At 39.9% G+C, this 26928-nt stretch overlaps 2 protein-coding genes across 7 annotated transcripts in view; both read left to right on the top strand.

Annotated features, from left to right (window-relative positions):
- Positions 1-7192, top strand: part of chrnb5a (cholinergic receptor, nicotinic, beta 5a) — a 35307-nt gene extending 28115 nt beyond the window's left edge. For all 4 annotated transcript variants that reach the window (XM_088073547.1, XM_088073554.1, XM_088073536.1 and 1 more), the window contains 3 exons: positions 300-790; positions 3516-3661; positions 4436-7192. In XM_088073547.1, coding sequence (XP_087929673.1) covers positions 300-790; positions 3516-3661; positions 4436-4451 — 653 coding nt within the window. In that variant the 3' untranslated portion in view covers positions 4452-7192. The remainder of the gene's footprint in view (positions 1-299; positions 791-3515; positions 3662-4435) is intronic.
- A 9971-nt stretch (positions 7193-17163) lies between these two features.
- chrna6 (cholinergic receptor, nicotinic, alpha 6) overlaps positions 17164-26928 on the top strand; it is a 31700-nt gene continuing 21935 nt past the window's right edge. For 2 of the 3 annotated variants that reach the window (XM_088073517.1, XM_088073510.1), the window contains exon 1: positions 17164-17419. In XM_088073517.1, the coding sequence (XP_087929643.1) occupies positions 17362-17419 (58 nt within the window). In that variant the 5' untranslated portion in view covers positions 17164-17361. Of the gene's footprint in view, positions 17420-19830; positions 19992-26928 lie in introns of those variants that run through there. The other variant, XM_042485043.2, reaches the window with a different exon arrangement.

The following is a 26928-nucleotide window of genomic DNA, read 5'->3' as shown; positions in this document are numbered from 1 at the left end:
CTCCCACCTGCCCTATGCAGCCTTTCTCGCTCTTCACTTTCTTGACTTTATGCTGCTGACCGCTGCGTCTCATACCGCCACCAAAGGGTAATTTGTTGCATTGGTATCTGATGGAATTTGTGACGTGAAAACATACTGATGTGGAGCAACATGTCCATTTTGGACATGTTGCCAGCAATTATTTGAGATGCAGCCTTATTCAAAAACCAAGTAACTATTAACTCACTGAGAGCAGTGTGACTAAAGGCAGCAGCAATATTATCTGTTAATGATGCCATCTCGTCTTTTCTCTCTTTAAGGTAAATACTTGATGTTCACGATGGTGCTGGTCACTTTCTCCATCGTGACCACCGTGTGTGTCCTCAACGTGCATCACCGCTCCCCATCCACCCACCACATGCCCGACTGGGTCAAACGCCTTTTCTTAGTTCGCCTCCCCAACTTCCTCCTCATGAGGCGTCCGGGCTCCTCCAACGTCCGCGATAAACTCCGCAGAAAGTACACCAACCCGAGCACCGTGGGGAAAAACAATTTCCAGAGCAGCACAGACAAGAGGCAGTACTCCAACATCAGACTCGGTGGGATCCGAACAGACGCAGACTCTTTCTACGTCAATGAGGACTTGGCACACAAGTTTTGCTGGAAGGTGGACGACATCCCAGATGGGGGTGGAGGGTTTTCAGACTTCCGGAGGCGTTTGGCTGTTCAGTGGGATGCAGATGTGGAGGAGGCAGTGGATGGAGTAAGGTACATCGCTGAACACATGAAGACAGAAGATGACGATGAAGGGGTGAGAGATAAAGCCGTGGTTAAAAGAATGAATGAGTGCTGATGAGCAGGAAGGGATAGGGTCAGTGGATAAAAGACTGAGTCATTTTCTTTGTTTATGTGACATGCACACAAAGTGTCCAACCTTTATGAGTTTACAAGACACCTAAGTTGCAGTGGTCCAACATTTCATTACTTTTCAGTTATTTCACGTTGCAGTCTAAAACAAGATATTCTGCTTTCTCTAGAATATATAATTGGACAGAATGAGAGAAGAAGAGACCTATGAGAGCAAATTATTGAAATGAATGATGACAAGGATGCAACAGGGAGCAAAAATATTTGTACAAAAAAGAGGTTGTAAAGGCCAAATGGAATATGCCATGTCTTTAATAATTCAGTATTTGCTTATGTCTTTCTGTTTCGTTATTCCAACCTGTCAATCATCTATTATTTCCTCTGAAAATTTCCAATAACCTCATAAAACCCTGCACATACTCTCTTACAAACACAAACCCGAACCCCAGAATTGTGGCTCTGGGCTTGTAAACTTCCACCAAACTCCCACACTTAATAAATATTACAAAAAAGTTTTGCAGCTCTAATTGCTCTTGGCAACTTTAATCTAGCTGCCTCTCTTCCTATCAGCAGCTGCAGCACAGTTAAAATTATACCCTGATATGCATTTGGTGTCCTCAGCGGTTCATAGACACAGCGGCAGTTAAAAAAAGAAGTTAATTCAATTAGTGCCTCTGATCACTACTAGTAAGCTTTAAGATTTAGCTCCATGAGTCGGTTAAAAAACCCCTCGCTGGCGTACTTTATTGTCTTAAACTGATTTGTATTAAAATGAGAACCCAATAAAAGTGGATTAAATATGCAACCAATGGTAGATATGATATGCTAGATATGATATTGTGCCAAAAAGTGATGGCAAAACTACATGTATTGGGCAAAAACATCAGCATTGATCCTTGTACAAGACATGGAAATAAAGTAGCCTGTTTTTTCTTGCATTACATTGTAGTGCTGGTTAGTCTTAGAATTATAAGTACACCGTTAAAAGAGAATTGTTAACCAACTTATAATAATTACTTCAATCAGAAAACACATAAATGATTTTTTTCAAATAAGGTCATTAAGTTCCATTAACACAACTGAGGGAATTTAATTCATTTATTTGTTACTAATTAAAGTAATTATTTTAACTTGGTTAACAGTACTTTGCTGGTTAGATTTCACTGTATTTGTTTTGTGCTGTTTATTTGTAGCTTTTCAGCTTCATATCTCCACCGGCTGTAGATGAGATTCATTCACTCATTTGCACTTTAAAAAGAAACGAATTGTTTTAACTTAAAAAAAAAACAGTTAGTGTCCGGGCTTCCTAAAAATTTAAGTTGACTGAATCTGAGAAGACAAGTTGAAGTGGCAGTCCAGAAACATATCGTTTTCTAAGTTTAAAAAATAAAACAAGAGAAAATTATTTTAGGATGAGGACTAACTGATGTGTTTATGTAATCTATAACACCACAAACTAATATAGTAAAATAATGACATGCTCCGGGACTTTTGAAGTAATGCTAGATACAACTACAGTCAGCGAGCTAGTTATCAGACATGCTGACGATTACAGTTGACGTTAGAGCAGAAAAACATTTTAATCCATTCCTTACACTTGTCTTGTATTTGTAGTTATGGAAAGCCTAAAAGAACACTTTGCAAACTCTTGAAAAGCAGAGCGTCGTTTTAACTTCAGCCCTACGTATCTGGCACAGTGGTGCAGCGATAAGAACTGTCGCCTCACAGTGAGAGGGTTTTCGGTTTGAACTATGCACGATATTATGGGCATGTCAGTGGTATCGGTAGATATTGGCTTTAAAATGAAATATTGGAATCAGCCAACATGCTTATTTCGGCCAATATGACAAACTGCAACCGTCTCTCATCTCCACGCCAGCCATGGAGCAAAGCGGAGTCGGTGTGGTGCAGCTTTACGCATCTATTCGAGCCCTCTGACTCTGGGTGCATTCGTAAATCCAATCTGATGCTCTGCACGAAAATGAGAGAGCTGTTGTTTGAAGCTTTGGAGCGTTCGGTTTCTCCAAGAATTTACAAACGGTTAAGTTCATTACACATTCACTCTGTTTGGCACTTTCCTGCTCCCCAGACAGAGTGCCCAGAGTGAAACTCCCAGAGTGCAGTGCTCTGGATAACCGAACACCAGTACACTTCAACAGCACTCCGAATTTACGAACAGCCCTGTTTGTGCCATTGTACGCTCCGGCACTCAGAGCGAGTGTTTAGGAACGCACCGTATTGGAAGGAGCGTAGAGGGAATTCAGTTTGGCATGTGAAATTAGCATCAACTGACAGCTGACTTTGAATTTTTGATTAGCTTTATCCATATTATCTAATATCATTTGGGGATAACAATCCCCAAATCAACCCAGCTTCAGGGAACTGTGAAAAAACTAAAATAATAATATTTCAAATTTGGATTTAGGCTCATGTCTGATAATTTTTTTTACGATTTTTATTGTGCATGTAAGACCCTAAATTATGTATTAAGAGAGTTTTGTGGGATTTGGGTTCCCAAAGGCTTTAAACAGTCCTCACAGAGCTCATGTTGTTGTGAGTGAAAGAGGTAAAACAGTGTTTTAGGTCTGATCCTACACACAAACTCTATAATCATGATGTAATCAGTCTTAAACACCTGTGGTAATCTAACCTTGTTGGTCTGGTTTCAGATCATAGAAGACTGGAAGTACGTAGCCATGGTGATAGACCGTCTGTTCCTGTGGATCTTCATCCTGGTGTGTGTGGTGGGAACTCTGGGGCTCTTCATGCAGCCGCTGTTCCAGAGCTACAACACACCCACTGCTGATGACACAGAGTGAGTCACTACACACTCATTAAAACACTCATTTAAATACATGACAAATTTTAGCTCAGCAAAGATTGTCAGTTAAATTTCTAAAATATAAAAGAAAGAAGTGTTTTCTGTATTCCCGAGAAATGACTCGACCCCATTCCTCTACACAGAGATGCTCTGCATTTCCGTTTTATTTGATTTTAACTGATGACATTCGAAGTTTATGAGTACTATGCCATATTTTTCTTCTTTTCTGTTGTGCTTCTGTCTTTGTTCAGCCCATCACTATGGCGTAAAGATATGGAAAACAAAACGCTCTGATTTAGAGTGGCTTTGAATTCTCACAAACTGGGCATTTATTAAAATGTGATTCTGCTTATTGGTTCCTGAATTTAAATTCTCACCCTGCAAAATATCCTCAGTACTTTCAACATCGGTGCCTGCTGGTGAGGAGAGTTATTTCCGCTCATGCAGCTGCAGAACGTTCATGCTAGTTCGCCATCGGCTGTTATCTTGCTGTGTTCAAAAGCAACTTTTTGTTTAAGACATAGTGTTTATGGCAGCCTGAATCTGATGGACGTTTCTTTGTTTTAATCACAGTAATTAATGAAAATCAGTATTGCTATACAAAATCAGACCTGATAACATTTACATCATAGCCAGCCCTATGGTAATTGTTTCTGCTCATGCTAACTTCTTAAATATTTCTCCTCATTTCAAACGAACCACATGATTTTATGGAGTACACTCTTCATTCATAGTTCCATTTACTTTTTGTGTTTTTTTTTCCTGCAGGTACGGAGATTTCTAGGATTTTTGTGACATGAAAAAAAAGGAGAATAATTAATACTCATGGAAACTATAACTGTGACGCTGCACCTGGCTCTGATTTGTCCAATATATAACCGGTCTGGTCAGTGCAGCCAGATGCATTGGTTCTGTTTGCAAAACTGGACCTCAAACAAACAGAATCATACTTGGACACTTTTTCTATGCATGACTTCTGTTTTTAGCAGACGATGCCTCCATCTAACCTCACCATCATCACAGGCGTGGTGGTCTTGATATACTTTTTATGATCAAATTTGTGAAATCAGATGACGTTATCATGGAGCCAAGATGCCCGTGCAGTGCACAACATTCAAGACTGATGCTGGCTGGTTTTCTCAATGTAAAGATCAACCCCAAACCACAAAGCTGGTGAAAAATTCTGTTAATTTGTTGTCTTTGTTTCATGTTGAACTGGCTGTGCCACTGATGGATCAGTTGAAGCTCTTCATAGACTCAATGTGCAATAGAGGCACGAAGGTTCATTACACATAATAGTTACTATAAGACCACAAGGTCTGCTCTCCTCTGCAGCACTATTGATGTGCAAAATAAGACATTATAAGACATTATACCAATTGTTCATGTTGGCACAGTACAATGGACCATAATTTCTCCTCTCTCAAACCAAGCTCTATTGTAACAACGCAAGGACAATTGGTCCCATCCACATTTTCTCTTCATGAAAAAATTAATGCATCGTCACTCGCTCGGTCCTTTTCATGTTCTGCCTCAGAGCTTTGTGCCTCATCTCAACCATCCACCTCCCCAGCAGTGTTGTAATTTTAATGCATTGTCTTATTTTAAAGAATGTGCATCTCCACTCGCTTTCTCTTTCTGTCTTTCTCCCACTTGTTTGGTTCTTTTCTTATTTTCTATGTGTGCAGTATCACCTCTCACTTGTAGCATCACCAAGGTTACATACAGTATTATCAGTAGCTGTGACACCGACTGTAGTCTATTACATGTTGAATAAAAATCTCTGGATTTTAAGTGTTTGGTCAGTGCTGTTCCCTCATTCAAATGTTACTCAGTTTCTACATCTTGTCACTTAAAGGACCATACCAATGGTTTTTGTACAGTCAGACCAGTAAATCCTGTGTGCATAAACATTGCTTTACTGACAATCATGCAACTGATGCTGTCATTTTTAAAATGCTTCCAGGGGCCCATTGGTTTCCCTTAATTTTAGTATACTAGCAAAATCAACTTGCACAGACTTGAAACCTGCTCAACAGAACTAATGCATCGTAATTAAAAATGTTGTACATCTTGAATGGTTTTCATTAAAGGGATACTGAGCCAATTTTCAATCAGGTCTGTGTCACTGCGGCGACAGCAGCGTTGGAAACTCTGTGAACTTTTGCCTTGATCAAAAATCCACCAGATTCACATCATCTGACAGATTTCAGTTGGCAGATGGGCAGAAAGCTCTGGGAGCTGCTGGCATGGAGGGGCACCTTTACACCAAACACTTTCTCCCCACTGTGGAAATGCAGACCTGGTTGAAAATCAGCAAACTATCCCTTAAAATTAAATCACACCTCTGCAGTGGACATAAGCCCAGTTTGTTTTCTTAGCAGAATTATAACTACCATACTTTTAAATGTGTGCAGTGGACTGTAAGGTGGCTGTATCATGTAAACATTTGAAAATGTAAGCTTTTCTAGCAAATATTCCAAAAGTCAAAATAAGGCTGCATGCTATTGAAAATGACTGGCTCTAACAGACGTGCATAGATTTGACTTAAACATGACAATCCACAGATATGGTTCTTTAAGTTTGTATGATTTTTTTTTTACTTTTATTTGGCATATAACAAGATCAATTGGGAAAATGTACTTTTTCATTTTGTTATTTCATTTATTCTTGATTTGTAGCCAAAAACATGTTTTTGTGAGGTCACAGTGAGCTTTGACTACAATTCAAACAGTTCATTTTGAGTCGAGGCGTACATTTGTGCCAAATTTAAGGAAATTCCCTAAATGAGTTTTTTAGATATTGTGTTCATGTAACTGAATAAAAATAATTCACATTTTTGTGTCAACACAGAAAAAAACAGGAAAAATTCATGATGACTGAATAAATTGACTTAATGTCAAATGTCTCTTTCTGCAAGTCTCAGTATTTATATTTTATAATTTTTCCGTACATTTTAAAGGATGGTATGCGACCAGGGTGAAAACAGATCAGAGTCATCATATCAAAAACAGAAAACAATTCAGCAGAAGTTCTGCACTTAAGGATAAATATAGTTGAACCACTCTCTCAGTAAGATAAATGTGGAGAAACTATTAGTGGAAGAGAAATAACTGTATTGCTTTTGTGGACGGGATAACTGACAGTGTTAAAAGACTCGGCTGAGTCCTGACAGGACGGCATTAAAATGAGGTGTTGAGCAGTCAGAGGGGGCAGACAGGGTTGGCAGAAAGTTGTGCAAGTATTTTTACATTTCTCAAAAGTTGGTATAATGACACTAATGTGTCATTTGTGATGTGTTTTATCTGGATGACCTCAACATTTTGAACCTTTCCCAAACTTGTTTTAATCATGTGATGATCAAACATCAGAAGACAAGCTGTTCTGTGTGTTTTGTGAGTGTGCGAGGTCTTATGAATGCTCTAAAATACAATGTGCATTTGTCCTGTTTAAAAATTGATTAATGTTTGTCTGTGTTTTTTGGTGAGTTAACACACACACACATTTGAAATAAAACCCCTTTTAAGGCTTCACTCTGGTCAGTGGATCTATCTGAAGTGGAAAAAGGTTGAATCCACATGCAGGGTCACAGTCTGTTAATGGACATTCTGGTTATTGTGCGTCTTGGTGTGTACGAGAAAGCCTCCGTCCTCAGTCTGACACAAGAGGAAATGTGCTCGCCAGCACTAATGCGCTTTTGTTCCATTGGAGGCATGTGTGTGTGTGTCTGTGTGTGTGTGTATCTGTGTGTTTGAGAGTGCATGTGCCCAAATTTGCCATCGGCCAACGAAGAGGTAAAACCAGGTGAAAATAACATCACCTTCCAACTGTCAGCAGCCTCTGAAGACAGAGCACGGTGCTGTTACTTTTTTATGTACTACCACTGGATGAACACGCAGACACGTAATAGACTATGATAAGATTTAACCGGCACAAATTCTTTATCTCAGCAGAAGTGAAGCACTGATTCCTGAAGTCAGCATGTCAGCAAAACACTGAACCTTCTGCAATGGTGGACAGCTATCGACAGAACGTGTATTTACTGAGCCCTCTCTGGTTTGTGTGTGTGCGTGTGTGTGTGTGAGTGTGTGTGATAGTTACCAGGTGCCCCAACCTGTCAATACAAGGTTGACTGGAGCATAAAGGTGACAGATGTGACCCTGGTGTGTCTGGGGGAAAAGGCAGGAGAGGACAAGCCGGCCAGCTGTCAAACTATAGATTTAATGTTGTTCTGTGCAACTTAGCTTATACATGAACGGTACATTACAGAGGGGCTGTAAATGCGACGCCCTTGACTTTGCATATGTTATTTGACCCATAAATGGAACAAAAAAGGGAGAAAAATATGGTTTATATAATACACTTTGAATATACAGGTACATATATAACTAAATAATTCATAAGAAAACATGTTAAAATCTGATGTGTAATTCACATGAGAAGAATATTGTTGCTTGCAGCTGCTTGACTGTCATTCTGTATTGTTTTAAGTCTAAACCCTCAACTATGCATAATGTCAAGCCTTTATAACATTTAAATGGTCAATCTATATAAAAATTCAACCTCTGTACAGCTGTCACAAAAGCAGCTATAGACTTAAACTGTTTTTTATTATTAAGCTGTAAACATTTTGATTTCTGCTGTAAAGTTGAACTCTTACAGTCAGCTGTAAAACCTGCGTCGTAATTGAAAGTGCATAGAAATTAAACAAGTAGTCCACACAGGAGGCTAAATGAATAAAATGTTCAAATAGTTAGCTACTTTTAAAGGTAGACTACTATTTCTTCTTTACTAAAAGTAAAGAAGAAATAGTAATTTATTAAGAAATAAATCCTAAAAATGGATGAAATAGATATAGATAGATTAAACAGTTAAAAAGTAATCCAAAAGTAAAGGTTAAATGGTTGAAACACCAAGCATTTCATACAAAATTTATTTTCATTTTGTTTGATGCCAAACTAACTCCAACAAAGAGCTGACGTGAGAGTCATTTCTCTTCCGATTTCTGAATGGTGTCACCGTTTTTCACAGTGCAGCACTTTTCCAGGACACTGCTCTTTAACTGATCTCTTTCCATCTCTCCTTTTCATGCTACTCTACCTCTCACCTCACCCATCTGATCTCTGCTGCAGCGTTAATTTAAGTGAACCCAGCTTTTCAGATCAGCAGTTTTTGTCCAACACACACGTGTACACACTGAGCATTTTGTCCATTTGTTAAGGTACAGTAACCGTGGTAACTGGAGTGCAGTTATCACTTTTTTAACGGCCATTAGTCCCAGGGAATATCCAGTATGCTGTCACGCAATAACACAAAATCCCCTCAGATTATAATGATTTGCTCCGAAGTATGCCCTAACTGTAGAAAACATTTATGAAAACTTCATATCAATACAAACAAGAAAATGACTTTAAAAAGTGCTGAAAATACGAAAAAGAAATCTGTATTTATTTTATATCATTTTCTGTGACATAATTGTAAATATAAAAACATTATAATTATAAATGTAGTTTAATGTTAGTATTAGTATTAGTAGTAATAAACAGTAGTTTTTCCCAACTGTTATTTTAACTTTTAACATATCTTCTTTTTTTCATTCAGACCACCACTTAAGTCTTTGAAACCAGCAAATTGAGAGCAAATTGGTATTTAACAAACAACTTTAAAAGACAAAGCCCAAAAAATTTGCAAAAAAATTTCAAAAAAAGAAAAAAGGTTACAAGAAAATTATCTAAAATTTTAAAAATCAAAAAAAGATTTAGAATAAATAAATAAACAAGAAAATGAACTTCAAAAGGTGCTTAAATAGTTTGAAGAAGATGTATGTTTATTATAATAATTAAATACAAAAATGTTATAAAAATAGTTTTCTTTCTTTTAGATCGTCTTTTAATAATCCTCTCATTTTTTGGGTGTATATATATATATATATATATATATATATATATATATATATATTAACATCATTTTACTGTCACATTTTACCAATTTCTTGTAATTTGTGGTCCGTCATTGCCATTTTTTCCCATGTTTTTCAAAGAACTCGAACCATTTTTCTTATTTTTTTGAATGCAGCACAACAAAACTGATGTCAATCCAGGTTTCAAAGGGTTAATGGAAATTCTGCAGTGGAAATAATCTCTTTTTTTCCCCTTCATCTCATTTATCAATGCCTCAAACCGTTTAACAACCATCAGATTTACATTCTTATGCCCTGTGATGTTTGCCACTGTTAACAGATCACTGTGGATAATCTGGCTCCGCGCGTTGCTTAAGTTTCCTACAGTTGCTCTCCTAAATATGGAGGGTTTGTCAGACACCCCTGCAGTCATCCAGAGGGCTTGTTCTGCTCCGTCTACCCGCGCTGGAGCCTGAGGGGGGAAACACTACAGCTCCTTCACACACACTCCACCAAACCTGGACACGTGCCAGGCTCCATCTCTGTGGCCCATTCCTCTTTTCTCTTCCCTTTATTACCCTCCTTCCCCTCATCCTTATCCTCCTCCTCCTCTCTATTTCTTCTCTTCCACTCCCCTTACTCCCCCCGCCCCCTTTCTCTGTCTGTTGTAAATTGCGTGTGGAGAAACGGGAACTAAAAATACGCCAGTGATAAACCCAATTATCTGTCCTTCTTCACACTACACGCCCAAATAGCTGAGAACATGGGACAGGCTGAGTGCCAGATACCAGCCTTCACTGAGGGTCCCTGTGCGTTTGTGAGTCCTCACCTGAGAGAAATCATTTCACATCTTCAACTGACTGTCGCCACCTGCGTGAAACCACAGACAAACTGACTACAGCACCATGGGTGGAATATGAGACAGCGGGCCCCGGGCACAGATACGCAAAGGAAGCCATCACCTCAAGACACACAGACTTTGTGGTGGTTTTGTGTCCCTTTGTGATCATTTTATGTCTCCTTGTGGCTGTTCTGTGTCTTCTCGAAGTAATTTTTAGGCCTTTTTAAGTTGTTTTGTCACCCTTTGTGACACAATTCTGTGTCTGCTTGTGGTTGTTTTGTAGTTGCTTGGGTCTCTTTGAGATAATGTGTCTCTTTGTGGTCATTTGGTGTCTCTTTTTAGTTGTTTTGTTTCCTTTTGCAGTCTTTGGGTCTCTTTGAGGTTATTGTGTTTGTTGTGGTCATTTTGTGTCTCTGTGAATGTTTGTTGTCTTTCTAAGGTAGTTTTGTGTCCTTTTTAGTCATTTTGTGTCTCTGTGAATGTTTGTTGTCTTTCTAAGGTAGTTTTGTGTCCTTTTTAGTCATTTTGTTCCTCTTTGTTGTCATTTTGTGTCTTCACATTGTTGTTTTGTTTTACTGGGGTAATTTGGGGTCTATTTGAGGTAACTTCATATGTTTTTCGGTTATGTTGTGTCACTTTCAGGACATTTTGTGTCTCTATGTAGTTGTTTTGTGTCTTTTTGTAGATGTTTAATGTCACTTTGTCGTTGTTTTGCCATCTTTGTAGTTATTTTGTATCTATTTGCAGTTCCTTTTCATCTCTTTGTGGTCTTATTGTCTCTCTTTGTGGGCAGATATAAAAAGGCGTCTCTACCTCTCCTACACAGGAGCAAGAAACACAGACTGTGGTGGTTGTTTTGCATCTCTGCTGTTTTTATGCATATTTTTGTGTTTGTCTCTTTGAGGTCATTTTGTGTCTCTCTGCAGTTCCTTTGCATCTTTCTGTGGTCATTTTGACTCCCTTCGTGGTTAGTAGATATTGAATTGAGTGACATTTTGCAGGTGAAGGTCAGGGGGGCCCCTGACACTTTGGGCCCCTGGGCCCATGCCTGGTAGGCCTGTACAGTAATCCAATCAAGCATGGCACTGATGCTTACAGTGAGAAATTGATTTTTGATATAATTATTATTTTGGACCAGGGAAGAAAACTAGCAGAAAGAAAAACAGTAATGATAAAGTTGTGCTGGTGCAGCAGTAGGCTGCTCCCTGATGACCCTGCAGTATTATACTTTCTGAGTTTTCACTGTGTCTTTGTGGCTCTTCTAGATATCGCCTGCTAGGCATGATGGCTTAAGTCAGCTTGTCCCACAGGATAAACCACTTCCAGCGGCACACAATATTTGATCGCTCTGTGCGTCAGCCTGCATGTGTGTGTGTATGTGTGTGTGTGTTTGTGTGTGTGTGTGTCTGAAGATGACCAGAAAGGACACCAGCTCAGAAACACTCCACTGACAAATAAATTCAAGACAAAAAACAAATGCCAGACTTTTCTGTCCCATGAACAACTCTGAATATTTAAAAGACTTATCCTTTCCGTTAATTCACAGTCTGCACAGCACTGATGCACCACACTTGGCAGCTTAGTTTTAATTTTGGCTTTTCACTTCGTTTCAGATATCCAAACCATGTAAAAACATCGCCAATGTTGACAGTGCATTTGGTCTCTAATTACACTCCCCTTCCCCTTCTGCCGCCACAGTGATGAATAAAAGATACGCAGCTCTGCAGACAGTAATGAGTGTGATGCTCTTAGACAGCACTTATGATGTACTAACAGATTTTTGAGCTTGTTTAAGTATTCCTCTTGCCCGTGGCTCGAGTACGTATGAGTGTCAGATACTCCTTCCCTCACCATCACAAGCTGTAACAGTCAAAGCATTGCCAGACTGGTGAGCTGCCACATTTATTTCACATTTATACCCATCAGTTTACAATCCCTGACTTGCAATCTCCTCACACTCAGACCTGTGGAGTGATTTGCATGAGTGCACGCATGTAAAGCCCCATGTGGCGACATTTCAGGACTTTAAAGTAGTAATCTGGGAGTTTTATATATCATTTGGGGCAGAGATTGGTGTCCCCAATTTGATTTATTGCACTTACAGTCAGCCCAAGGTAACCCATTTTTGGACGACATGCACTGGACCATATGACATTTACTGTGTCCCAAAGGAAATTAGTTTTGCAAGACCAGCATGTGTGTGTGTGTTTCTGTGTGTATGTTCACTTTTGGCTCAAAAGTAAAAAATGGTACCTGCTGCTGACTTAAATCATCCCCATGTAGGTGTACTGCTCACCCTGCTGTGTATGAACTTACACAGTGGTACACTCACACTGTGGAGCTATAGATCTACGTGGGCAGAGCCAATCGAATTATTGCTTTCTATAATCAGACAAATGAACAGATGTGTCTGTGTAGGTGTGTGTATGCGCTCCTCCACCTGCATTTATGGGTTTGTGTGTGTTCATTAAGCTGATAATCCTTTGTTAAAGAACAAGATTGCTTCTGTTGGCAGACCTTGTGTCATTTTATGTAAACAACAACCAAATATAATTTATATAAAGTCCTCACTGATGTTGTTTTTCATCGGCTGAATATACACTTTGCTTGAGTGCTTCCTGCTTCAGAAAAAAATGAAACAAAAGACTGCTTTCAGGTATAGACTTAAGATTCAATGGATGCAATTAAGCCACAAATGAAGCAATAAATAGCCATTTATTACATTAATAAGGTGTTTTGTTACCCAGACACAAACAGTGGGGTGCTTCAGTATTCTTGCTCCAGTCGCTCCACAATGAATGTCCAACCTGCTCATATGTTTGATGGCTAAAAAGGCACCAGAAACAAAGCAATGAATCACTAAAACTTACCTCAGTGCCACGCCATCCACCATCCCCTTCATCTCCCAATGACACAGTCAGCTCATATACTACATCACTTTAGAAATGTTGATATAAGACGTATGAAACTTGCAAATGTAATGTGTGGGCTGAGTCTTCATGCTTGGCTGTAAGAGCAAGTCTCTACTGATGAAAAAGAGGCATTGATTAAAAACAAACAAACAAAAAACAAACAAACTACTATTCGATGAAATCGCAGTTATGTGATGCATGCAATAATTCTGACCTACTTTTACTTTTCAGGACCTAAGAAAAAGTTTTGGGTTATGCAGCTTTTAGCACCAAATGTAGAATTTGGACAGTCAAAGCTGAAATAAATGTTCTCCTTACAACCTTACTGAATCAACTGATTAATTGCATGTATTATATCACCAGTATATATTTTAACTTGTACATTGCATCATCATAAGCCATTTATAGAACACAGTATTGTTTTGTTAGTCTGACTGAATGATTTCCTGGATGCAGCAGCATTGAACCTATCTGACAGTCTTACTCTGTCCATACTGCAACACCGACCTCTTTACTATACCACCACTTTTATTCTTTTTCTCACCACATAAGGACGACATGATATCCACATCTCTGCCTCCTAGAAGCTTCCAGAAGCCTCTGATCACCTCCGCTCCATTAAACCCATCTCGGTGAGACGATCATGCCAAAGAGAATAAAAAAGGCCATCCAGATTTCATTACTTGGAGTTGAAAATAAAAGCACTTCTCCCAGGGTCAGGGAATGTGGTGCAGATATGTGGATGTGAATAATTCAGGATGGTCTAAAAGTTCTAGCGAGGGAGAGATAGATATTTTTATATGTTGTGTTTCAGTCGAGGCAGAGAGATGGCACCAGTGTACGTTGTATGAATGAGAGCAGGTGCATGGGGAAAAGCATGTTGGAGGTATGTGAGGTGAAAGGAGGAGGGATGACAGACAGAAGAGAAGAAATGTGGTGAGCGAGAAAGGAAAATTGAGAAAAAAAAACCAAAAGGACTGGGAGGAACAGAAAAGCAAGAAAAGAAGGGCAGAGATTGATAAAGAAAGTTATTGTTGAGACGACGACTGAAAGAAGAGGAAGTGCAAATGGAGAGAAAGGAGGATGACACTAATGGCTTTTGGGCTCGGCGCATCCAGCTTTTACGAAAAACATGAATTAAACATTGCCCAGGGCAGAGCAGCAGCACAGGCCATGGTGCATCACACTAAACAATCCTGGCAGAAACATTGATTCTCACCTAGTTCCTCCTCTGAACCGCTTCACTAATAAGGCTGGCGAAGACAAGCGTGTCATGACGCCACACTGTGAGCTCAGCACTTGTCAGATGGCAACACCAGCAACAGCAAAACCACATTATCCCCACCATGCTTATTCTGTTTTTCCTCATCTGTCCTTTTCATGCAGCACTTGTCTGCTGGGATTAAAATCCTTCGAATAGCTAAATAAGGAAGAGACGGAGGAAAGCACAGTGTTGTGATGGTTTCACTTGTGTTGAAATGAAGGGATACTGATTGTTGTGACAACACGCAGACATTGTTGTGAAGGTTGATTGTGTTTGTTCTGGTGATATGGCCTCAGGGTGAAGGGGAGGTCCTGACGTGAAGTATGTGTGTGTATGTAAGTGTACACACACTTATGCTGCATATAGGATATTTATATCCCTCATGTCACATCTGGTGGAATTTCACCTGAGGCAAAACACCACCCTGTTTCACTTAAACATCACAATTGTACAATGATAACCATTTCATGCCTTTTCTAATTGGAGCCTTTTCATTATCTTGGTAATTAATTTAAAAGATTATATTAATCGTCACTAATTAATATTAATGGGTGTATTGGTGTTGGCTGATTATTTCACACTCCACATCAGGGGGTGAAATATATCAAGAACACATCAACAGAACATAATCTGAACAAATTATGGTACATTTTGAATGAGAAGGTCATTTAAGTACAATTTAGTGTACATTTTGTTAGGCTGAGTACAATTTAACAAAGTGAAAAAGTTTATTTTTAAGATCTAATAATAAACTAGTAAGGACAGACAATACTTAATAGGCCTACTGGGAAAAGGCATAGGTTTCATTTCAACAATTTGGGTTGAAAAGGGGGTTTTCGGGGTCTTCCACAAGTTTTTAAGCTTCAAATAGTTAATTTCCTGAATTCTGGGAAAAGTGTTTGTCCTGCTTTGTGCATATTCCTGATCAATTTATGGTATAAATGTCTTTAATTTTGTCATAATAAATGTCCTCTGCAACTTTAATGTTTTATTGGAGCTAATGTTACTGGGCACGGGCTCAGGGACTCAAGGAGGATCCCCAAGACCTCGATTTAGAGTGACTCCTATTAGCATTTGCTAGTAAGGACACATGAAGGAACACTGAATAATGAAACGTCATTAATTTAAACAGAACTTGTTCAACAGGAGGCTGTGATGACAAGAGCTCACCCCATGACACCAAACAACCGTTTCCAATTTATCAATGTCAAAAGAAATATGCATGTGCATCTGTGGGTGTGTGGGTCTAAAAATAAGCAAGGGTGTAGGTTTTGGTTCAACATTGTGGAGGACACATATGAAACAGTAGTTTGAAGCTTCTTAAACAGAAGATTTTAAGAATCAGACAATTAATTTCTTTCATTATATTGACCTTTTTCTGCACTAGTTTATGGTGTAAGTGTCATTTGACAAAATTAAAGTCCTCTACTACTTGTTTTACCAGGGGAGACACATGCACATGTTCTTGACATTGCAGGAACCCCCGAAATCTGCACTTCTGCACAGACACAAGCGCGCACAAACCGTGAGTAAATCCAGTCTCTCTCTCTCTCTCTCTCTCACACTCACTATCTCTCTCTCTTCAGGACACATCCTCCGGTTGTGTCACTGAGGGTTTTTGTGTCCGCTCAGCTCAGCACGGCTAAGTATCACTCCCTTAATTACTTTGTTTGATGACGTCAATCCAAGCGTGGAAAATCGCGGGCTAAATTTAAACATAATCAGCGCGATCCGGAGGCACCTGGGGAGCATATAATACGAGCAGCGCCTCTCAGTGAGACATGAAACGATGTTTCGGGAGCAGCTAAACTTTCCTCCTCGGCGCTGCGCAGCGCAGTGCTGCAGTTTAGTGGCGGGGAAGAGACACAACAGCACGCATCTCTAATCTTGGATTTCACAACGCAAACAGTCCGAAGTCATGCAAAGAATATACTTAAACTCATCAAAACACACCCCTATATGTTTCATAAAAAGGTATAATTCGACATGTTATTGTCTCATGCGAGAAAACATGTAAAATGCTGAGAATATATAAAATATCCCTCTGAGTAAAGTAAGCTGATTTCAGCACCACGGACAGCTCCCTATCACTGAGGCTCCTTTGCGCTGTCCGTGGTGCTGAAGTGGTACAGTTCTCATTCAGTCCTGGATTTAACATCTCATAGAAACTTTCTGCCACGTCTTTATCAGCTGGAAATCCTGCTGAACAACTTCCGACTACTGACAAAATGTAATTAAGTCAGGCATCATTCTGTTCCATTATCATGATTATTGACCTATTGCTCTGCCACAAACATAATTAAGAGGTCGTTGAAAGCTCCCTAGTGTGAGTTTTTGCTATTTTACGGGAGCTTTTTTCTGTTTAAACCTGAAAAAAACATACAGTGCTGAGTGCAACACTTCCATTAGTTGCCAATGCCATGCGTTCCTCTTGAATTTAGGCTAAAATTGTATTGTTCGTTTTCTTTTTCTGTCACCCACGGAATCAAATCACGCCTGTTATCCTTCAGAGCTAGTATTAGGGCGGCTCTTCCCTCCCTGTGCGGAGTCCGTATGGATGCGCCAGAGGGGAGCTTTGCGCTCATAGGGGAGGGACGAACGAAATCAAGTTCGGATCACATCAGGAAGGAGCGCACAGGCAGAGTGAGACAGGCGGCACCAGGGGAGAGACGCGCGTTTTCGTGCCATTACACTCTATTATTTCTGCTCATCGATTGAACCGACAGCGTTCATTCAGAAAGAAAGTGAAGAGGATTCCCAAACTACACCGGGGGAGAGATGCAGCCAGCGGCGAGGTGGACTTTGCTGCTTCTTCTCGTGGGTTTGATGGCACAAGGTAAGTCGGATTTTACTTCAGGCTGGGTTATTTATAATGCAAATGTGATGCTTTCAGACGTATATAATTTTTTTTTGATCGATTAAATTGAAAGAATGGCGATGGTAAGGTGTGAGATTTGCGCGTAAGTGCCTGAACAGTTGGATTTTGTGGTTCAACCAAACGCCTTTCAATAACTTTTTCTTCATTTGAGAAGTCAGCAGTAAGACAGTGGAGTATCTGCCCCGTGCGTAAAAGCCAAAGAAGTTCCTCAGACTTTAACGCTGAGGTCATTGACGATCTTTTTCCCGTTTTATCATTGGAAAATGATAAAATAACCTTTAAAGTCTCCAAAGAATTAATGCCAGCCGTCCACTTCAGCCGTATGAACTCAAAGTTATTTCAAGTGTTTTTCTCCCTCGACATGATTGTGTCACAGACCTCATCCATACTATCCAAGACTTGCTTTTGTGTTAACTAGGCCAACAAAATGAAATGCGAAAGAATCCCGGAAATGAATTTTGATGAATGCAAATTTTGTTTTGAGGCGTCAGTCGTGATTTCAGGAAAACCAAAACAGATTAGAATTTGTTTACAGGATCTGCTTCCCTGTTTACGGCGGGCGAGGGAGTTTTGTGGGGTTATACGGGGCCTGTGCTAACATTGTATTATTCAAACAGAGGGCAGATAGGCAGTTTTCAGGCAGCGGCTTGGACGTCTGCAAGCATTTGATTAAAAAAAAACCACCCTTTTTAATAGCCATGTACGTCTTTGGATAAGTCTGATAACCTTGTTTAATTTTACCTCAATTAGGCTATGGCATGTTTAAAAAGTTATTGACTTTTTATCAGTGTGTTTACTCTTGTATGTCTTTGTGAAAAGATAGACCGTGCTGTTACAGCTTTATATGAGGATATCGTGAAGCCGGGCCATCGAAAGGTTATTCTAATGTAGCCTCGCCTTTTCAAAGGGGGAATTTTAAGGTTACAAACTATGTTTAGCTTGATTCATTTTGGCTTCAGGATCAAGCTGAGGCTGTATTGATGGTTCAGATTGGGTCAGAACAAGAAGAAAGCAACTTTGTCTGTGAACATTAAGTTGAAATTGCCTGGATAAGGAAAGAAGGAAGGGAGAGAAGGAAAGAGAGAGGAGGTACAGATTAATGTAAGGAAGGAGGAGACGGAGGAGGAAGGAGGGATCTGGAATCATTGAAATGCACCCAGACTTAATCACTGACCGCAGTTGAGGCACGGAGCCTGGATGTGACCTGGAGCCACTCTGTGGGATATATACAGAGAAAAAGAGGGAGAGAGAGAGAGAGAGAGAGAGAGAGAGAGAGTAATTATGCTGCGGCATTTCAAAGCAGAAACGTAAACATTTGCTCCAAGGGCATAAATAACAGCATATCTGATTTATGCAAGGTGGCAGATAGGCTCTTTTATGGTTTATCAGGCTCCACACACATATTTCATTCCATGCATGACCCTCTCGGCTGGGAGGTGTCTGTATGTGTGTTAATGTGTGTGTGTGTGTGTTTCTCTCGCTCTTTTGTTCTCTGTATTTTCAGAAGTTTACTTTGTACTGAACAATTTTTAAAATGGTTGTGAAAAGTGGGGAACCTGATCTCAATCTGCACAAATTAATATGAAATCAGACACGGTGCTGAAGAAAAAGTGGAGAGTGTAACCACCTTGAACACTCCTGGGGTTGCTGGTATTTAGTGGGGGCTCAGCTACAGTATGCAGGCTTGTTTCTGATACATTTCAAACAATGACTCTGCTGCTAAGGACTTCTTTGTGTGTGATGAAGTTTGGAGTAGTGGGTTGAATTTACAGATCGCATTGCACAATCCCACAGTTGTTTTGCGTCAATATAATATAATATACCCTCAAAACGATCATTTGTATATCACCCATGTTACCTTAAATCGTGAAAAAACTTTTTCTGGTCGCACGCCTCCACAATAAACAAGCAAACAAACAAACATTCTTCATGAACTACAGTAAACGGGTCTGTGTTTAACAACAGAACAACCAGAGTATCCATTCAGAAACTTTCGCACAAAAATGCAGTATAATCCTAGTCTCATTATATGATCAGTACTTCCTAAATACATGCATTCTCGCAAAAACAAAACAAAACAAAACAAAACAAACAAACAAACAAAACCCACACGATTGTAATCATGTCAGCACAAACATTCTCATTCCTGTTGCGTTACAATCACAGACTATATGTAAAGTTATAAAGTTATAAACAGTTTACGGTTTCAACGCTGCTCAAGTGGGCCTTATGCGCACGCGCGGCCAGGCAAACCCAGGGCGAGCTACCCGGAGGCGGAAGTGTTTGAAATTGTGGCGTTTTAGCGAAAAACATTTGTTTGGGAAAGAAATGAGCAACTGACTGCATAAATATGACTTAAATCACGCTGCGGGAGTTGTGTTAAAGTTTGTAAACGGATGTTTTGATAAAGCTTTGCAGCTGAATGCTCAAATTCACGATGAATGTTCACCTTTTTTTGGATTCTTCTTTCATCGTGGCGGCGGCACGCGAGGAAAACAAAGTTTTCTTTACGACTTTAAGGCAACACGCGGTGAGTAAGCAAACTGATGTTAAAGTTAGCATCTCGTTGGGGACGTATTCTTTTGATATGTGTGTTTTGTAAGACACGTAACGCTGCTGTGGGCACATTTCCTGCATAATATTAACAGAATGAGGAGATATTTAGGCGATATTGGATGAATGTTCATCTGTGCAAACTGCCAACCTGCTTTAAAGCTTTGCATGACCAAAGCATGACGTTTCTGTGTTTATACAACTCAAAGCACTGTATAAAAACTTAAAGAAATACTGTAGTTTTGATCAGATATTAAAAAAAAGGGAAGAAAGTGAAGGTTCTAGTACCCTAAAGCGAATATTTTGGGCAGTGGACATTAAGAGTTGACCGATATTTGTTTTTCAGGGCTAATACCAATACTGATTATTAGTACTTAATGAGACTGATAACCGATATCTGAAAACAATATGCGTTTACTATAAACATGAAAATGTTTCTGTCAATATTTAGAAGTCGGAATAACAAACTCCAATGCAAAGCTTTCTTTAGATCCCGATAACAGATGTTTAATTAAAACTTTTAACATTATCTACAGCAAGTTCCCTGCAACTTTTTAAGAAATAAAGTTCAGGGAAAATTTGACTAAAAAAATAATGAATAAGAACAGTTTCCTGAGGTTTTCCAAAGTAAAAGTTGCTTCCATGTGGACACTTTCTTTGCATGCATTGCAGACTGCTGTCTCTGGTGGTTGAGTTTGATACGCACACTTTTTCACGAGGCTACATGATTTTATCGGCGAGCATTAAAATAAAACACCTGTACAGATAATCAGCAAAATGCCAAGTAATGGTCCTTATAATCGGCCAGGCTGATAATCTGTTGACCCTTAGTCAAAATGTTGTGCTTTGTAAAAGCTTCCTCCCTGTGACCTCTGTCTAATAGCTCATGTGGTCGATAACCAATACCGACATCGATATATCCACTTTTTTCCCCACCTAATTTTAGTGATTAATGTTTATTTTCCGTAGTGGAATTACCATCATATTATGCATACTCATCACAATGGTGCACCATGTTTTGCACATGTTCAATTTGTAATATTGGCAGAAATCAAAATGTTGGCTGACTCTGATATTTAACGTTAAAGCCAATATCTGCCGATACTAATGACGTGCCGATATTATTGTGCATCCCTAGTTCAGAGTTCACTTAAATCCTGCTTTGACAGTGTGGATGTTACCAGTCAACCCGTAAAAACAGCGATGAAATGTGTTTGGAGGTTAAAAAGTCATGATTCTAGGTGTCACGGTATCATCACCATGTTAAGTGCAACATTTCACCACCAGACAGATTCTCTACATACGACATCTGTCTCACACCTGTCTGTTTTGGGAGAGGGATCTCTCCTCAGTTGCTCTTCCTGAGATTTCTATCATTTTTTTCCCCTATTAAAGGATTTTTTAGGATGAGTTTTGCCTCAGCTATTGTGAGCAACAGAGGGATGTCATATTTTGTAAATCCCCAGAAGGCAAAATGTGATTGTGGGGCTTTATTAATAAAATGGAAATTAAATTACAATTTGTGATTGCTCTGATCAACATAAATATAACCCACATCAAACCCGTAACATCACATCCTCTTTCAGGATTGAATTTCGGCAAATTGTGTTGAACAGCATGCTGCACCTTAAGCTTTTAAGCTTTTAGCCTCATACTCATCTACTCATGTAGAGGTCCCCGTGCCTTCAAAATACACAAAAACATAAAGAGTAATGGCATGTGCGCGTGCATACAGCATATATATGTAGCCCGTGGTGCTTTCCAAATGTGCTGCTGCTAATGTGTGACTTCAGCCTGTAGGTATTTTCATCACGCTGTCCCTTGTTTTCAAATAGAGGCCGCTCTGGATTTGAATGCATGACTGATGATCCGGTCAGTGAACTGTGGTGATGAGGTGTGTGTTTGTGTGTGTGTGTGTGTGTGTGTGTGTGTGTGTGTGTGTGTGTGTGTGTGTGTGTGTGTGTGTGTGTGTGTGTGGCTGCGTGGTAACAAAGCTTATATCACAGTAACATTTATAGAGCAGAACACAGAGCAGAGGGGGCGTGGTTAAACACAAACTGAGTCACAGATAAATGTGTTGAACACCTCACACTGCAGTGCTCGCTTCACAGCGCCGTAATCGTCCACCTGTTGTCATTAACGTCCAGCTGACTGCTTTACCACAGCACCTTAAGTTTGGGAGCGTTTTCTTAATTTCCATGAAACACAAATCCAGTGTCTGTTGACAACAAAACATATTTTATTTTATTTATTTTTTTTATTTTTATTTTATTGGCTTTCCAGGGTTAAAGATCCAGTGTGCAGCATTTAGGGGGATTTATTGACGGAAACAAAATTGAAAGTTTTATTTGGTATACTCAACTGAAAATAACAATGCTTGTGTTTTTGTTACCTTAGAATGAGCCATGTATCTACATAGGGAGCAAGCGCTCGTCTACAGAGACTGGCGTGTTGTACCACCTTGTTGCTACAGCAACAACAACACAGGCGCAAGAAAGGGACATTAACTTTCACATTTCATGTCAGAAAAACAGATTTTATTTTTTGCTTTACACTGCTTTATATTTTTACCAGTTTTATTCAAGGGGTCCATTTTTTTTGGAGAGGAAGTGACCTCTGCAGATAATTTCACTCCAGGTAAAACCTCCTAAACGTCTGGATCTTAAGTTATCACAGAAAAAAAAGGTGAGCACACATACCGTGCTGGGCTGCTGTCCTGTCTCCGACATGCTAAACAGTGTCGGACAAACACTTATTTGAAATGTGAAACTGCTTTATTCAGTGTTTTTACTGATTCTGGTCCGTTTGTTTTAGAGAGGAGGAGACCTCTGCTGATAATTCGGCTCAAGCTTAAAACCTCCCGAACTTCTGGATTAGAAATAAGATGAGCACACATTAGCTGGTGCTGAGTGAGCAACCTGTCTCTGACATGCTAAACACCAAATGAGAAACACTGGTTTGCAAAGAGAGACTACTTTATTCAGTGTTTTTACCTGTTTGTATCACCTGGTCCATTTATTTTGGGGGAGAAGGAGACCTCTCTGGATAATTTAGCTCCTGTTAAAACCTCCTGAACAATGAACACTGAAGGTTTTCTGACTTGGAGTCCGTGTTTGGCACACAGCAGAAGTTTCAGCTGGTTGCAATCTGCAATCCTCACCACTAGATGTCACTAAATCGCCCTAAATCCTACACACTGGACCTTCCAGAAGACATTTTCTTAAGTCCAGAGAGAAAATGGGCTCCTCAGGGTGTCATTTACACTGCATCAACAAAAAAAAAGTTTTAAAATGAGAAAACCATTGTTGAGATATTGAACTACAAAGGTTGAATGACTCTCTCACATAAAACATATTCAAATTCACGTAACCCACTTTTTGGGGAAAACGCCTTGAGGGGAAGATGTGCAGTTTGTATTTGATCTGCTCATTTTGAACGTTAAAAATGTTCATTTTTTTGTCTGCATGAAAGTGTGTGAGTGCACAGAGACGTGTGCGGCCTTGTGTGAATGTCGTTAGGCTTTTAATAGCTCTGTATTGGCCCGTATGTCTGATAAAAGAAAAGACGGAGTGAATGAAAGGAAGTTGTTTGCAGGGTTTTGACACTGTGTAGTTGCGATGAGGAAGAGCTTTCTGCAGTCGGGGCCGTCTCATCCTTTCCTGTTCCATTTACTGGACACACACACACACACACACACACACACACACACACACACACACACACACACACACACACACACACACACACACACACACACACACATGCTATCCTATCTTCTGTGGCTCTTTGCACCTGTCTCTCCACTTTCTCACCCATAAATCTCTCAGGTTCTGTTGCTGTCATCAGCTCTCTGCTTCATCTTACTCGGTTTTATCTCCGTCTTCTCTGCTGTCTCTCTCCCTCTTTTCTTTTCTCTCCCCCGTTTAATCTCTGTCAGTTGACTTCAGCTCATTTCAACTCAGCTTTACGGGCACAACAGGAAAACAAACAGCATGAGCAGAGCATTTCAGCTCATCGCTAAGCAATTACTCCTTTATCCAGTGTTTACCATGCAAGCATTGAACATGCCCAAGATGTAAAAGTCTCTTTCAGCGCCGTCCCTCGCGCTCTTTCCTCTCTGCCTCGCTCGCTCTCCTTTAAAAGCATTTGCATGCTCAGGGGAGAATGAAGGCTAAATGGCTCTCTAACAGTATCCTCTCAAACAGCCCATAAAATGGTCTGTCCTTCTCCATCACTCATTATCCATCCTTCACTCTCTCCTCCTTTCTCCCCTCTTCCATCCCTTAAAACTCGCTCTTCATCATCGTCCTCAATGGCAGTCATCTCTGGGCTATTTTTTTTTACAATATGAAGGTTGACCTTCGACCCTCATGTCAAGGGTGCTTTAAATATCTCATGGGATCTATATTTTACTAACTTGCTTTCGAAGTGGTTTTCGACAGTTTCTGCACAGTGACTTTAATAATTGATTCTGTACGTTTGAGTGCCTTAACTGTACGTTCTGCAGCGTTTACTGTCATCATGACCTCCTCTTCCTTCCTCATTCATAAACTGCAGCTTATTTTCTTTTAAAAAAGGAGTCTGGTTGATTAGACTATTGATTAGATGTATTTAGCACAGCAGCATTAAAAAAGACAATTTTATACATTTTAAGAAAAAGAGACATGCAGGGGAAACCCAAAAACCTTCAAGGGGCTAGACGAGTGGGGTTCCCTACGAAACTATCAGTACAATATCTTGACTTTGAGGTAAAAAAAATCATAAAATTGCAAAACAAAAAAGAAAAATAAATTAGATATAGATCCTAGCTACACAGTAATGTCCAAAGACATATCCGGCTGCCTCCTAGGTTTGAATTATTAGGTTATTATGTTAGGATGCAGGCAGTTGATAAGCATGACTATGTCTCAGCTGTGGTCAGAGAAGAAATGCTGGAAGGACACAGCTGCTACATGTTTGACATGACAGTACAGAAATACTACACAAAAGCTGCTTAAACTACATGAAATTAAACTCTTATTACTTAAAAAGCAAGTGCTGATCAGGCAACCCAATCTCCAGAAAAAAGGTTGCCAGTATGAATGTTGCATGTGTGTGTTGTTATGTAGCGGATACGTTGAACGTTGTTAATATTTGGTTAAGTTAAGCCTGAAAAACCACTTGGTTATGTTTCGAAAAAGATCACGTTTTGGCTTAAAACATCTTGTTTTTGGGGCACAGTACCTGCTGGAGGAGCAGTAATGTCTCGGTAGAAAAACATCAAAGAAACACTTTCTGTGGCACTATGCCTGCTGGGAAATAAGCGGCGGGTTGCTAAAAATTACTCACGTTTTGTGCCTAAATTGATACAATAATCTGATAATCATATGATAATAAAGAGTTTCCCACACACTCGATTAGTTGTGGCGGGCCACCACAGCTAAATCATATGCTGCCACAATTCAATTTTTGGAGCTGGACTATTAATTAAGAGCTCTATTAAAATTTATATACTATTCAGTAATTTATAGCGCGCTTCAAAGTAAAACTTAACTGTTCATTCTGTCTAAAAGTTTACTTACAAACATCTGTAAACAGCCTCTGATCCATGACTTGATTTGATCACCTGTGACAGGATCTATCGAACAGTTATCGTCCCTTTGAGTGACAAACTGCTGCAGATGAAAGAAAGAATTTCAGCCTAAACTATTGGATTTCAGAGTGAAAACACAATGATAGTGATGACAAAAAATACACAGCGACACTGACAGTATGATTGTAAAATCACGGTGTGGTACGCACATTTGTACGTGCTGATTTTATTCATCCAGAACAAAACACATACTCACGCGTAGCAAGACTTTTGTCTTCCATTTACTCCCATTTCGGAAATCATTTTTCCCTCCTTCACCTTTTTGCCGTGTGATATGCAGATGCTGGCATGATGAAAGTAGCCTGTGAAAGATGGTGGATGAGATAGGTAGAGTAAGAACTGGAAAGAGAGAGAGAGGGAGAGAAGTGAAATGTGGCAAATCCAGATGAAAGTGGGCAGAACCTGTGGCTCATTTTCTGTCATAATTGGTTATTTTTCGATTCCCAACATGAAATGCATCTGACCATGTTAAGTGTGTGTGTGTGTGTGTGCGTGCGTGCGTGTGTGAGTGCAGGGTCCTGTTTTGATCAAAGAGCTGGTTTAGTCAGTGGATGTGTAGCAGAGAGCAGCTCTGCCTTTTTGTAATTATACCAATAAGTAGCCGATGCACCATGACAGTCCATTTAAGTCCATCTAATTTCTTCACTTCTTTTCTTTTATCTGCTAATTACAGTTACCTTTCATTCTTCTCTTCTCTTCTCTTCTCTTCTCTTCTCTTCTCTTCTCTTCTCTTCTCTTCTCTTCTCTTCTCTTCTCTTCTCTTCTCTTCTCTTCTCTTCTCTTCTCAGAAATACTGCTGTGTATTGGCATAGGCTGTTTTCGTTTTTTTTTGGCAGACATGGATCAGATGTAGTGTTTGGTATCATTCTTCCTTTAAACTCTATTTAGCATAGCATTAGCACATGCTAGGCAGAAGGCTGAAGTCTGGATTCACATAATCTGTCTGAGTGACATCTTAAGAAGGCTTTGCTTTAGTTCTCCTCTCCTCCTCTCCTCTCCTCCTCTCCTATCCTCCTGTCCTCTCCTCCTCTCCTCTCCTCCTCTCCTATCCTCCTCTCCTCTCCTCTCCTCTCCTCCTCTCCTATCCTCCTGTCCTCTCCTCCTCTCCTCTCCTCCGCTCCTCTCCTCTCCTCTCCTCTCCTCTCCTCTCCTCTCCTATCCTCCTGTCCTCTCCTCCTCTCCTCTCCTCTCCTCTCCTCTCCCCTCTTCTCTTCTCCTCTCCTCTCCTCTCCTCCTCTCCTCCTCTCCTATCCTCCTCTCTTCTTCTCCTCTCCTCTCCTGT

The sequence above is a fragment of the Plectropomus leopardus genome, chromosome 3, assembly GCF_026936395.1.
Source record: "Plectropomus leopardus strain MGB_pleo_1.0 chromosome 3, ASM2693639v1, whole genome shotgun sequence".
Lineage (NCBI taxonomy): Eukaryota > Metazoa > Chordata > Actinopteri > Perciformes > Serranidae > Plectropomus > Plectropomus leopardus.
Note: the sequence above shows the minus strand (reverse complement) of the source record. Positions and strands in the feature narration are given on the sequence as shown.